Source organism: Drosophila ficusphila, unplaced genomic scaffold (genome assembly GCF_018152265.1).
Source record: "Drosophila ficusphila isolate 14025-0441.05 unplaced genomic scaffold, ASM1815226v1 contig_791, whole genome shotgun sequence".
In the NCBI taxonomy this organism is placed as follows: Eukaryota; Metazoa; Arthropoda; class Insecta; order Diptera; family Drosophilidae; genus Drosophila; species Drosophila ficusphila.
Window position 1 is genome coordinate 4386676 of NW_025064737.1, and position 13727 is coordinate 4400402.

The 13727-nt window shown below is 41.5% G+C and overlaps 4 protein-coding genes across 7 annotated transcripts in view; 3 read left to right on the forward strand and 1 right to left on the reverse strand.

Annotated features, from left to right (window-relative positions):
* Positions 1-406: 406 nt before the first annotated feature.
* On the forward strand, positions 407-5593 carry LOC108098599 (DNA polymerase alpha catalytic subunit). Its single transcript, XM_017201660.2, is given in 8 exon segments — positions 407-529; positions 588-782; positions 927-1942; positions 2111-3067; positions 3069-3426; positions 3429-4665; positions 4724-5202; positions 5337-5593. Coding segments are annotated over 8 exon segments (4455 nt in total). The 5' UTR covers positions 407-513; the 3' UTR covers positions 5534-5593.
* A 14-nt stretch (positions 5594-5607) lies between these two features.
* Positions 5608-8654, reverse strand: LOC108098600 (circadian clock-controlled protein daywake). Of its 2 annotated transcripts, none has more exons than XM_017201661.2 (5): positions 8141-8654; positions 6699-6762; positions 6361-6607; positions 6013-6310; positions 5608-5881 (listed from the first exon to the last, which is right to left on the reverse strand). In XM_017201661.2, the coding sequence occupies exons 3-5, from the start codon at positions 6569-6571 to the stop codon at positions 5608-5610; spliced, it is 783 nt and encodes a 260-aa protein (XP_017057150.1). In that variant the 5' UTR covers positions 6572-6607; positions 6699-6762; positions 8141-8654. The 2 variants fall into 2 exon arrangements, with proteins under 2 accessions (XP_017057150.1, XP_017057151.1); XM_017201662.2 differs by having other exon boundaries at positions 6361-6610.
* A 1060-nt stretch (positions 8655-9714) lies between these two features.
* LOC108098472 (protein archease-like) lies at positions 9715-11187 on the forward strand. 2 transcript variants are annotated; one of them, XM_017201381.2, is made up of 3 exons: positions 9715-9870; positions 9934-9958; positions 10675-11187. In XM_017201381.2, the coding sequence occupies exons 1-3, from the start codon at positions 9816-9818 to the stop codon at positions 11063-11065; spliced, it is 471 nt and encodes a 156-aa protein (XP_017056870.1). In that variant the 5' UTR covers positions 9715-9815; the 3' UTR covers positions 11066-11187. The 2 variants fall into 2 exon arrangements, with proteins under 2 accessions (XP_017056870.1, XP_017056871.1); XM_017201382.2 differs by having other exon boundaries at positions 9787-9870; positions 9934-9962.
* A 987-nt stretch (positions 11188-12174) lies between these two features.
* LOC108098554 (transcription factor E2f1) overlaps positions 12175-13727 on the forward strand; it is a 41152-nt gene continuing 39599 nt past the window's right edge. The window contains exons 1-2 of one of the 2 annotated variants that reach the window (XM_017201553.2): positions 12175-12708; positions 12792-12902. The gene's annotated coding sequence lies outside the window, so the exon portion shown is untranslated. Of the gene's footprint in view, positions 12903-13727 lie in introns of both variants that reach the window. The other variant, XM_017201552.2, reaches the window with a different exon arrangement.

Here is a 13727-nt window from a genome sequence, read left to right on the forward strand (position 1 = left end):
ATAAATACTACAAGCTTTAAATTAACTTAATATAATTTAAGGGCTTGGCAAACGGGCCAAGGGCTTTACAAACGGCAAACTTAAATTATGAGTTTTAAAAGCCTATCTGAGGCAGGTCCTAAGAACTAATGCAGTAAATCGTCACAATTACCAAGAATTTTTTTCGAAGTAAATAAGAAATTATATAAAACAGAAAAAAAACCTGTTGACTATCTTGAATTCAAATTAAGGTTCCCGCCAAAATATAACATTTTCTGTAAAAGTTTACATTAGTGATGGGAGATTTAACATTAACAGTGTCCGGAAGCGGCATAACAGTTTTGCTAGTTATCGATACACGTCCATATCGATTGCGTTTGCCGAGATCCGGCAACGACAAAACATCGCATGCCTTTTGTCGATATACTCCCGCCATTCCCGCTCGAATCGATCTCCATCCCTGGTCATGAAATAAAGAAAATAGACTAAATTGCGGCACAACACGGGAGAATTTATTAAAATAAACCAGCTACAATGTCCGAATCCCCTTGTAAGTGGTCTCGTTATCATCCATACACATCGAATTTATTTGAACGATTTGTTTTCAGCTGGTCCGCGTGCCAAGCGCCAGCGAATAGACAAAAATGGTCGGTTCGCCGCCATGGAGCGACTGCGTCAGCTGAAGGGAACCAAGAACAAATGCCAGGTGGAGGACCAGGTGGACGATGTTTACGACGTAGTCGACGAGCGGGAGTACGCTAAGCGAGCGCGGGAGAAGTACGGCGACGATTGGATCGAAGAGGGTGAGTAAGGTTCTTCCGAAGCACCCATAACAAACTTGCTAATGCTGCATTGATGTTTAGTCTGTGTAGCTACAATAATGTTGAATTCCAAATTTTGGATTAAATAGGTTCAATATTAAAACTAATGTATTCATTTTATGTCAGATGGCACTGGCTACGCAGAAGATCATCGGGATTTCTTTGAGGACGAAGATGGTTACTCCGACGGTGAGGAGGAACCAAAGGATAAAAAGAAGAAAGGCGTAGCACCCAACGGCAAAAAGAGACCCCGGGAGGAAGAAAAACCCGCTAAGGGAAAAGCCTCTATCAAAAATCTCTTCAGTAATGCAGTGCCCAAGAAGGCGGATATCAAAAACAGTGTGAAGGACGATGATATTCTAGCTGATATTTTGGGTGAAATCAAAGAAGAGCCAGCAAATACGTCTGGAATAGCTGAAAAGGTTATAGCGCCGGCGAAAATTGCCGTTGCGTCGAGGAAATCGGATGCCGCCGCTGCCAAGGAATACATGAATAGTTTTCTCAAAAACATCAAAGTCCAGGAGCAGGAAAGAAAGAAAGCAGAGGCTAGTAGTGATCACGAGATGCTGGAGCGCATCCTGAAGCCCAAGGCACCAGTTCCAAATACAAAGGTGGCATTCTTCTCCACTCCATCGGATAAAAAAGAACCTGTGCCCGAGAAAACTTCAGAGAAAAAAGAAGCCGAAGATCCCTTTCCTGATAACGATATGGACTTCAGCTGCCTGGATGACGACGAAAACCAGTTCGATGTGGAGAAGGAGCAACCCAAGGAGAATGTTTCCGAAGCAAAAACCGAAGTGGAGAAGACACCCAAACCAAAAGTCATCGAAAAAGCAACTCCCAAAAAGGATTCAGCTCGTCCCGCAAAGGAAAGTGAACCTGAAGACATGAGCAAGTTGCTAAACAACTGGGAGTCCATCTGCCAAATGGACGATGACTTTGAGAAATCCGCTTTAACCACAGACCAGGATTTGCCAATCTCTTCCGATGAGCAACTGCGTTTCTGGTACTGGGAGGCCTGGGAGGATCCAATAAAGCTGCCCGGAGAAGTCTTCCTCTTCGGACGAACCGCTGATGGGAAATCCGTCTGCGTGCGGGTGCAAAACATTAATCGAGTTCTCTACCTGCTTCCCCGTCAATTTGTGAGTGTTAAATAAATATTTAAATTATAAACAATTACAAACACAAAAAAAAAATATTCTACCCTCTTCACTCTTTCAAGAAATTCATAAAAATTTGATAACTAAAATTAAAATATTAACTTAGTTTAACTTGACTTAACAACGACGTTTTTCCCATATCTTTTACAGCTTCTGGACCCAATTTCGAAAGAGCCCACCAAGCAGAAGGTAACTGTAGCAGATATCTACAAGGAGTTTGATAAGGAAGTGGCTAGCGAACTTAAGCTGGAATCCTTTCGGTCCCGCAAAGTCAGCAAGAATTTCGCCAACCACGCCATCGGTATTGACGTGCCTCAGACGTGTGATTACCTGGAGGTTCATTACGATGGAAAGAAACCATTGCCAACTTTAACGGCTGGCAAGAAATACAACACCATTGCGCATATTTTCGGGGCCACTACTAATGCCTTGGAGCGATTCCTGCTCGAACGCAAGATCAAAGGACCCTGCTGGCTGCAAGTGAGTGGATTCAAGGTCAACCCAGTTCCCATGAGTTGGTGTAAGTCGGAGGTCACCTTGTCGGAGCCCAAAAATGTCGAGCTGGTGCAAGATAAGGGTAAACCAGCGCCACCGCCTCCTCTAACACTGCTAGCACTCAATGTCCGCACCTCGATGAACCCCAAAACATCCAGAAACGAGATATGCATGATTTCGATGCTGACCCACAATAGTTTCCGCATCGATCGTCCTGCTCCACAGCCCGCTTTTAATCGTCACATGTGTGGCCTAACCCGTCCAGCCGTGGTTAGTTGGCCCTTGGACTTGAACTTCGAGATAGCCAAATATAAATCCACCAAAATATGCAAACACGATTCAGAGAGAGCCCTCCTGAGTTGGTTCTTAGCCCAGTACCAACAAATAGACGCAGATCTCATTGTTACCTTCGACGCCATGGATTGCCAGTTGAACGTTATTACAGATCAAATCGTGGCCTTGAAGATTCCCCAATGGTCACGAATGGGGCGTCTAAGGATGTCACAATCATTTGGTAAGCGTTTGCTGGATCATTTCGTGGGCAGAATGGTTTGTGACGTAAAGCGTTCAGCCGAGGAGTGCATAAGGGCTAGATCCTACGATCTTCAAACCCCTGTGCACGCAAGTACTGAAGCTTAACGAATCGGAGAGAATGGAGGTAAATGCTGATGACTTGCTAGAGATGTACGAAAAAGGAGCGAGCATCACAAAGCTTGTATCCTTAACCATGCAAGATAATTCCTACCTTCTAAGACTAATGTGCGAGCTAAACATCATGCCGTTGGCCTTGCAAATCACCAACATTTGTGGCAACACAATGACCAGGACCCTTCAAGGAGGTCGCTCCGAACGGAACGAGTTCTTGTTGCTGCACGCTTTCCACGAGAAGAATTACATAGTGCCGGATAAAAAGCCGCAATCAAAACGGATTGGAGATCTAGATGCAACGTTTTCTGCGGCAGAAGCTACTTTGCCAGCCAAAAGAAGGCAGCTTATGCTGGTGGCTTGGTGTTGGAACCCATGCGGGGTCTCTACGAAAAGTATGTTTTGCTTATGGATTTCAACTCGCTGTATCCAAGCATCATTCAGGAGTACAACATCTGCTTCACCACTGTCCAGCAGCCCGTAGATGCGGATGAGTTGGCCACTATTCCGGACTCCAAAGCAGAAGCAGGTATCTTACCCCTGCAACTAAAACGTTTGGTGGAGTCGCGAAAGGAGGTGAAGAAGCTGATGGCGACGCCTGATCTGTCGCCCGAACTTCAGATGCAGTACAACATTCGACAGATGGCTCTGAAGCTCACGGCCAACTCCATGTACGGTTGCTTGGGTTTCGCACATTCCCGGTTCTTTGCCCAGCACTTGGCTGCTTTGGTAACCCACAAGGGCAGAGAAATCCTCACAAACACCCAACAACTCGTGCAGAAGCTGAACTACGACGTGGTCTATGGTGACACAGATTCCCTGATGATCAACACCAATATAACAGATTACGATCAGGTGTACAAAATTGGTCACAGCATCAAGCAGAGTGTGAACAAGTTGTATAAGCAGCTGGAGCTGGATATTGATGGAGTCTTCGCCTGTTTGCTGTTGCTCAAAAAGAAGAAATATGCTGCTGTTAAGTTGAGCAAGGATTCCAAGGGCAACCTAAAGCGGGAGCAGGAGCACAAGGGCCTGGACATAGTTCGTCGCGATTGGTCTCAGCTGGCTGTGATGGTGGGAAAAGGTGTTCTCGAGGAAGTGCTCTCCGAGAAGCCCCTGGAGGATAAACTAGCTGCTGTGCACGCTCAGCTGGAGAAGGTCAAAAATCAAATAGCAGAGGATGCAGTGCCCCTTCCTCTGTATGTCATTACCAAGCAGCTGACTCGGGCACCCCAGGAGTACGCCAACAGTGGTTCACTGCCACACGTTCAAGTGGCACTACGCATGAACCGGGAACGCCAAAGGCGGTATAAGAAGGGCGATATGGTGGAGTATGTGATCTGTTTGGATGGCACCACAAATGCCGCCATGCAGCGAGCCTATCACTTGGACGAGCTCAAGAGCAGCGAGGATAAGAAGCTGCAGCTGGACACGAGTTACTACCTGGCACACCAGGTACATCCGGTGGTAACGCGCATGGTGGAGGTGCTCGAAGGAACCGACGCGGGTCGCATCGCTGACTGCCTCGGCATGGATCCCACCAAGTTCCGACAGAATGCACAGCGGTATGTACTTTAAATTATTAATTTATTTAAACCAATTAAGCTTGTTTTTTTTTCATAGAGCCCAGCGTGAGAACACCGAGCAGTCGGAGGGCGAGTCTCTCCTCAAGTCGACACTCCAGTTGTACCGCCTTTGTGAACCGTTCCGCTTCAAGTGTCCCGCCTGCAAAACAGAGCAGCTGATGGCCAGTGCGTACCGCCCGGGACCCAGCAACTCCCACATCTCTGTGCTTCAGCAATGTGCGAACGCAGAGTGCCAAACTGCACCGATTCAGTACCTGGCCAGTGTCCGCAATCAGCTGCAGCTTGTCATTCGGAGGCATGTGCAGCGGTTCTACAAGAATTGGATGGTTTGCGATCACCCGGACTGCAATTACAACACGCGCACCCAAACGATGAGGAAGGAGATGCGCCGGCCGCGGTGCCAAAAGTGCCGGAGCGGTAACCTGTTGCGCCAGTTTACGGAGCGGGACCTGTACAATCAGCTCTGCTACCTACGCTTCGTATTCGATCTTGGCAAGCAGCAACTGCAGCAAAAGCGTAAGTAAAACTATAAAATCTTTTCAAAGAAATTGTTTACTTAAATATAGTATTATAGGTAGACTGTATTTTGTAAAAACAATTTAAAGGTTCCCTCAAACAATTTCTAATTAATACATATTTTCGTATTGTAGCCACACTAACGCCGGAGCTGGAGCAGGCCTACCAGCTCCTCTACGAGACTGTGGACCAGCAGCTGCAGAGCTCCTCCTACGTGATCATCTCGTTGAACAAACTCTTTGGCCGCACCCTCGCCCTGATGGCCGTGCAACCGCACAAACCGAAGCTATACAACGAAATGATCGCCACTACTTTGGCAGATGTCGTCTAAGTGTTTAATTAACTAGCCTTTGTTATAAGTTCCATTAAAAATACTACAAAACAAGTAAAATAAGTTAGATGAGGTCACGTGACGAGGAACTTCTCTAGGGGAAAGTGTCGGAAGGATTCGTTGAAGATGTCCGTAAACGCTGTGCTGACCAGCTCGTTTATCATCGGCTTGATGAAGGGCAATCCCAGCTGCCACATGCTGTTGATAACTCCATCGGCCAGTTGGTTGAGCGGCTGTCCCTGCAGCAGATTCTCAATGTGCAGCTCCATTCCGCCGATGCGGTCCACCTCAACGTGCACCTTTATCAGCGAACCCGGTCCTCCAATTCGTCGCACGCTTGTGGTTTGACTGAGTGAGGAAAATTACAAATAGCTGTCAACTTGGGAGCAATGGAGTCACCAAAAGTTTAACTCACATCCAACAAAACACGTATGTTGGCAACTAATCTTGGGAAATAATGTGTGTAATACTCTGCTCACCTGTAGTCGTAGAGGGTGAGGTTCCAGTGGCCTTTACGGTTCATCGCTGTGCCCAGCATTTTGGCGGCGAACTCGTACTCGCCCTCCAAGCTCTTCTCGGGGAAATACTGGGCGTACACGATGCGCTGATCCTCGGGATCGGCATGGAACTTGGTCACCTCCGATCGCGCCCACCCGTACTCGGACACATTTCGCAAGATCAGCCGAAAGCTGCCCAGACCCTGTGAGTCGCCTCGCCGCAGCTCAACATAGGTACAGCGATGGGGGTCAAAGGGCTTGATGTTGTAGTCGGGGACACCTGTAGGAGTTGCACCATGATTGCTAGCTCGTAATTCAAATCTCACTCACCTGTCGTGAAGTAGGCTCTTAAATCGTTAAACACCTGCCGCATGCACTCGTTGAAATCCTCGTCGACCTTTTGGCAACGGCTCAACATGTGCCTCAGATCCGCATCCACATCGATTTGACTGGAGGCGCTCACCAGGTGAGTGGCTAAGTGAAAGATTCCCGCCAAGTAGACCAGATACATGAAACAGTTTGAGGGCCACTGTTGCGACATGATGGAGGCTTAGGTTTGGCAGCAATTGTTTGGCGTCTGCTAATTGCAAAGGTAAACGGTTTTAAGGTTTTTATTGTTTATGTGACTTTGCTCGCGTTGTGTTTATGTTTAGTTTTAAGCAAATTACCGTTTTTGTGGGCGTGAAGAGCCACTTGAGTTTTTGTTCAAATTGTCCTTGGTTTTGTCGTAGTCTGTTAAAAAAGTGAACCAATAAAAACAAAAAATTTGAAAAATATAAAACAAAATAAAATAAGTGAAGACCGGCAAAAGCAGCACTGTCAGTATAACTTCCTACAGAAAAATTTTAATAAAAACGGAATTTTATTGACGCTATTGGTGGCACAGGCAAAATTTTGTATTAAATAGCATTAGATGTTGTCTGCACAGGATTCTCTGCTAGGTTCTTGATTGTAGGCCGCACAGCCCACTCTGTATTTAAGCTCCCTCAAAATTTGATAAATTTAGAAAAAGCAACAAGAATGTAAACTTTGTTTGGGACACACAATAAAGATATTCGCTTTGTTATTCGGTTTTATGGTCTGGGGTTTCCGAAAAACACTTCCTGCCACTGAAGTTGACGGTGCTGTTATTTGTCCGGTTGTTCTGTTAAACATCCTTCAACTAAAGGTTGCTGCACCAATTATTTTGTTAAGAAATTAAAGACCTCCAAAACTTTGTAACGGAACAAGTAATTGCAAGTAATAGCTTGACTGCGCCAAAGGGGAAATTGCATTATACCACGAATTCTCCTGATACCAACATATCTAACGTTTCAGTTTAAAACATATTTTCCCGCTAATGTTTGTTTTGCTATAACGATTAAAAAATCATTCCTTCAGAATTTAGGTCCTACTGGACCAGACGATTTTGAGACTATTGTTTTTATCATAATTTTTTTTTCATTTTTCTCATTAAGGCTACGGAGACTATACATATATAGAAAAGCTGTCAAACTTAATCTCCACAGGCAAAGCCCTATTGCTGGAGTCCATTAAAATGATTCTTCATTTACAAATTTATTTTCATTTTTATCTGACCAGACTAGTAACCTTCCCACAACTTATTTATCATTTGCGTGACAACTGTCCGCGCAATATTAAGCATAATCATACGAGTACACAGCTTCTCTTCTTTTGTATGTACTATTCAAACAATCCATCTTCATGTAGTTAGTTTTGTAATCTTTTTGTTTACGGCCTGCACTTGACCCCTTTAGCTTAAGCGCACATACTATATTATGACCGTCTCAGTGCTGCATAAAAAGTACAAGAAAGAAAACTACAAACACAGGAAAATATGCGTTTGAGTTTTTCCACTAAAATGGTAAACGAAAGACTTGAATAAGGCACAAACTTGGGGGCGCGAACAACTTTTACATCTACTTAAACAGGCACTCATGCAACACGAAAACAACAACGTATGATAACGTTTGGCAATTGTTCAGTTTAGCGGTTGCAATTGCAGTGGCAACGTTGACCAATGGTCAGTTATTTAACGAAACATGTTAAAAACTTAGTTTCGTAAAACTTAGCAATCTTACAGTTTTACATTCACTTCTATGCTATTTACATTTATTTATTGAGCCAAATAAGAAATTCTGGAACTCGGGCAAACGATATGCAGAGGTGAATAAATATTCGAGAATTATTAATAACTTTACAGTTATGTGAGCCGAATACGCGACGTGAATCAGTCGAACTGCCGTAGCCAACTAAAACAACTTCAAGACACTGGACGAGACGAAACATAAACCCATAGCCGAAAAGAGCTTCCACCAAAAGTAGCAACAGCAGCCATAATAAAAAAAAGCCACACAAAATAGCAGGAGAATATTTGAAAGCCATGAAATGACCGGGTTCAAACGTGAGCTTTGTCAACTCGGCTATAGTTTGCCACCCTCTGGTCGCATTTCCTGATGTTTAGCTTTGAAAACAGAAACAAACTTGCCAAACAATCGTAAATTACTATTAAAATTCATTCAGAAATACGTTTAAAAGGGAGTAGAAGTTTTGGACTGGACAGGCCTCAACTAAGCGATACAACCTATAACAGCAAAATTATACCAAAATATATAATATTTATTTTTATCCTACGCCTAATAGTTTAAAAATTGAATACAGAAAAATTCTAATTTTTTACAATTTGTTTTTATTTCCTAAACTCACAATAAACTCGAAAATCAATACTTTTTTTTACCATTAAATAAAAAATACACCCACTATACCACTATACGCCAAGCAATAACCGATCATAGGTGAATGAAAAGTGATCTGAATTTAATTAGGCAAGCCCAAGTTTGCATATGGTTATTTTTATGTATCAAATCAAGTACTCATAGCAGCTCTCAAGTTCATTGAATTGATTAAATTGAGCTTCGTGATTGACAATCGTAACGATGGACAGAAAAGCTGCCGATATCAATGAGAAGAAGATTATGTGGACTGCTTTTTGCCAAATGGGCTTTACAAGGTTACAGCTTCGGTTGTTATGGCTGATTGCAATTTAATGAAAGGACAAGGTCAGCTCTTACAGAAATTCAAAACGGGGCTGAAAGATACTCCAGCACTTTGTAGTAATTTAATTGCTATAACAAAATGAGTTCATAAACTGGAAGTAGTGCTTTAATTCCAGTTTAAATAACTTATTTACTTACGTTGTTACAATTAAACTTTATAAGATCAACTAATTTTTAAAACATTGAAAGACCTTTACACATATTATTTTAATGGTTTTTTCATTAAAATATTTGACTAATTTAAGATTTATTTGTTTCTCCACTTGTATATATAGAAATTAAACATATCATAAATACTTAAAAAAATTAGGTTATATGAATTAATTCGTAAAATTAGATTTTTGTTATTAAGTTTAGTTTGAATTTTGGAATTTATTTTATAATTCGCTATTAAAAATGAATGTATGTTAGTTTTTTAAATAATTATTTGCTGGAAGCAGCTGAGAAGTACGTTTAATTTTAACCTGAGGAATTTTGCAAATCCGCATTTTTCCAATTGGTACGAAGAATAAACAAAAAATATGTCTTTATTTCAAATAAATCTGACAAAGATACGTTAATAAAATATTTCCCAGACCTTGGCAACTCTTTTCTTTAGGACTTTTGCAGCACTGGTGGAACAAAACACAGCTGGTTCCAAACAGCTGATTTCTTTTCCGCGACTCGGCATTTCACGTTTGTTTATAGTTTGTTTTTAGCTGCAAAATTTGCTTTATTAAACAATAAGCAATGGAGGTGGAGTTTAGCAAGGACAACTTTCTGCTGCCGGAGATGAAGTACGAATGTAAGTTCGATTTTAATTTGTAAAATGATTCACCTGTTGATTAAGTATTTCATCATATTTCAGACTTGGACCACACGGCGGATGTGCAGTGAGTAAGCATGTGGAGTAGGGTGGTTCATTATCTATCCTTATGAAATTTGGAAGATCGTTTTAGAAGTATTATTAGCGCTTGTACTATAAAGCTAAGAGACAACAAATCAGAGCATTTTATTAACTTAATTATCAATTAGTTGAGGTTACTTATTTTAGGAAATAGGAGCTTGATTTAATGTAGAATTCAAATATAATTTAACAAAAAATGTGTATTGAAAATATTATTATCAGATCGGTTTTTGGAATATAAACTACCAAACGGTTAATATTTGTATTATCTAACTAAGTTTAATAAGGGAATTAGGGTATTAATTTTTTAAAGAACTGTAGTTATACCAACATTTTTTGCATAGCATTTTACAGATAAAACTTACAAGAATTTACAAAAAAATAGTATTGACAAATAAAATTAACAATTTTAATTAGGAGATAATAATTTTATGTGAAATCAGAAACAAAATGCTGATCGTAAAAACGATTTTATCTTCTTAAACACATTTAGTTGACTTTGGTGTTTTGCATTAACTTCAAAATAAAAACATATTTTTCTAGTGAAACGCACATACAAAATTATAGTTTCCAAAGCTACGGTTTGAAACTTAAAATACATTTCATTACCTACACATTTATCATAACCAATACTCAATGAATATAAATTTTCTTACAATGCTGCATTTTAGTTTTTCCACTAACTTTCTCCCATTTTGACAGAATCCACGGCTGGGGGACGAGTCTAAAGGAGGCGTTCGAGCAGTGCGGAGTGGCCATGTTCGGATATATGACCGAGCTAGATTACGTGTCTGTGGAGCAATGCTTCGAGATCGAAGCCCAAGGTGACGATCTGGAGGGACTTCTCTTCCACTTTCTTGACGAGCTGCTGTTCCTCTTCTCTGCCGAACCATATTTGGTGTGCAAAAAGCTGGAAATTACAAAGTTTGACTTGGAAACCTTCGAGATCTCATGTCGCTGTTACGGGGAACCCTTCGAGCTGGGAAAACATCCGCAGGGAACTGAGGTGAAGGCAATAACATACTCCGCCATGCAAATCGTTCAGGACGCGGAGGCCAGCAACTACGAGGTGTTTGTCATAATTGACATTTGAGCCAGCTCCGATTGCCGGGAATTAAATGTGACTGTTCCGTTTCAACCCCTTTGCCTGTCTCCATTAATCATAAGTAAAATGCCAAAAAAAAACACATAAAACCGCTGCATAAGCCCCGAAAATTTGCAATCTCTCGTGCTGCGACTGCATCCCCTCCCGATAAGGATGACTTATCAAGAAACCACTCGATTGTGCGGCTGAAAATGCAATTAGGTCTGGCTCCCTTCTCACCGGAATGATTTCAGAATCAAGATTTACCCTTTTGCATCTTGGTTTTTTGTGTACTATTTATTTTTTTTCACTCACGGCTTTGTGAAATGGCAACGTGTTGAACTCCCAGACAAGCGTCGAATTTGTTGTCCTTTCCCAGACCAAAGTTCAATGGACTTTTTATTTGGACAGCCTTCAGTACGTTGCACAAAATGCTTAAATTAAGATCTTTTAACAAAAACTAGTTTTTATGATATTTTTCGATTGAGTTATGCTTTAACTAAAATCAAATTATATCATTGAACTGAAAATGTAATAGCCGAAAGTCTTGAACTGCAAATAAGTAAGCGAGAACATATTTATTTGCTCCCCCAGATATGCATATTTCCAAACAGGCTTAGTTTTTTTTGGAACGCAAACCTTAGAACCACCCCTCTAGCGCAAAATGTTAATATTTTATTTTACGAACTGCCCTAATTTTGTCCATGATAGTGATAAGGATGGAACTCCACCCTCTATTGCGTCCAAAAGCAAATAAATTCCAATGTTGGGGACCCCGAGCCACAGCGAATAAAAATTCTTTTACAGAAGCTTATAACTACATTTCCTGTGGTCAGGTCATTGAAATCCTACCTATTTTTGCTAGGAAAATTAAGATTCAAATCAAGAAAACATCTCCGAAAACCGTAAAAAGTCTTAGCATATCACATTTTATTTTAAGCACACTATACATTTCAACCAGCAAACAGTTTTTTAAAATTACGCGGTAGCGCTTACAGTTTGGTAGGAATTTGGTATTTTTAGGATGATTTTTCTTTAAGCACCGTAATATTTAGTGGGTGTTGGGCAACACCAGCTGGCAACACTGAACGATTTGTTTTGAAACAGCTGACCGCGCCGAAGTCAAAACGTAAACAACAAAAAAAACATTTGCCGGGCAACGTCGACCAACCATATGGGCGTGTGGGTGTGTGAGTGCGAATTTGTCTGTGTAATATTCCTTTGAATATCGGGCGAACGGCGAATTGGAAAATATTCGCAATAGGCGCGCGTATGTTTTAACAGCTGATTGATATTGAAAAAGCAACGCTGCGGTACGAAAGAGTGTGCAAAAGAACAAACAAAGTATGAAAGGCAAAGCACACACACACACAAACGTTGAGTTGTTCAATTTTGCTTTTGGCTTTTGAAGTGTGTCGAGGTTGGAGTGGTTAAAAACCCTGTGAAATCTGGAAAATCTAACTTAACTTCACGCAAATAATAGCAACTATTTTGCGATATTGAGAAAGAAGTGGGTGAAACGAACGTCATCAAGTGCCGCATTTCGCCCCCTGTTTGTTGTTGTGTTTGCTGTTGCTTTTCAATTCGCCGCCTCGTCTCTCCATCTCTCTTGCTCGCTCTCGCCGTCCCGAAAGAAGAGGAAGCAGCAGCCCGTAAGCACATTGTGCGCTAGTTTGTGCCGTTTTACACCCAGAAATAGTGAAGATATCGCACTGAAACCAATACCAATCGACAGGTGACGTTATTACCTGTAATTTGCGATCAAAAGCATTTTGCTATCCCACTTGGAACCCAGTGAAAAACGTGGCGGAAAAAATCCATACGAAGGCGGAACGGAAAAAATGTGGTAGGTGGTACTAGAAGTAGAGAATGTGACATGTGTGTGTGCCAGTGTGTGTGTGGGGTGCTGCGCTGGGCATTTTCTTTATACAAGGGGAGCTCGAAAAAAAACCAACTGTTTTTTGGGCGTGCGCCCCCAACTGCCGGCTAAAAAATATATAACAAAATTTCAAGCCGGTCCAGCTGACACAGCAGCTGCAACAAGAGGATGCCCGATAAGAGGGGGTGGGTGGTGGTGGAGCATCTTGACAAAAAAGAGGGGGGCTGATGATAATGCGCACTTTATATAATTGCAGCTACCTGTCAGCCATCTCTAATGGCGTGAGTTTCTTACTTTGTCTGTGTGGGTTGTTGGCTAACGGCTAACGAATTCCTGGCAGAATCCAATTCATGGGATTTGTGCGCTGACGTCACTCCAATTTCATTTGCAATCATTCTAATTTGATTTATCTCGAGTGTAAAGTCGCGTATGAGGACCAGTAACTCGTCCGCACAGTGGTCACTAGCAGATAATGAGTATACATTTATTTAGTTACAAATAGTGTTAGCAGAAAAACGGGAAATCAAAAAATAATTTTAACACAATAGTGAAAAAGTTTTTCGTGAAAAAAGTTTAAGCATTACCGTATAATATTAGCTTTTTCCAGCTTATAAAAATGTATTATACCAAACAGTAGTTCTTATCAGCAGTAGCTAAACACAAAAGTCAATTATTTTTACAGTCCTGAGAAAAAAAAAACTTCTAATGGGGTAATAATACTTTTATCAGATCCGATCTTTTTTATACTACATTTGCAAGCGAACACTGTATATTTTATATATAAGCATGTTG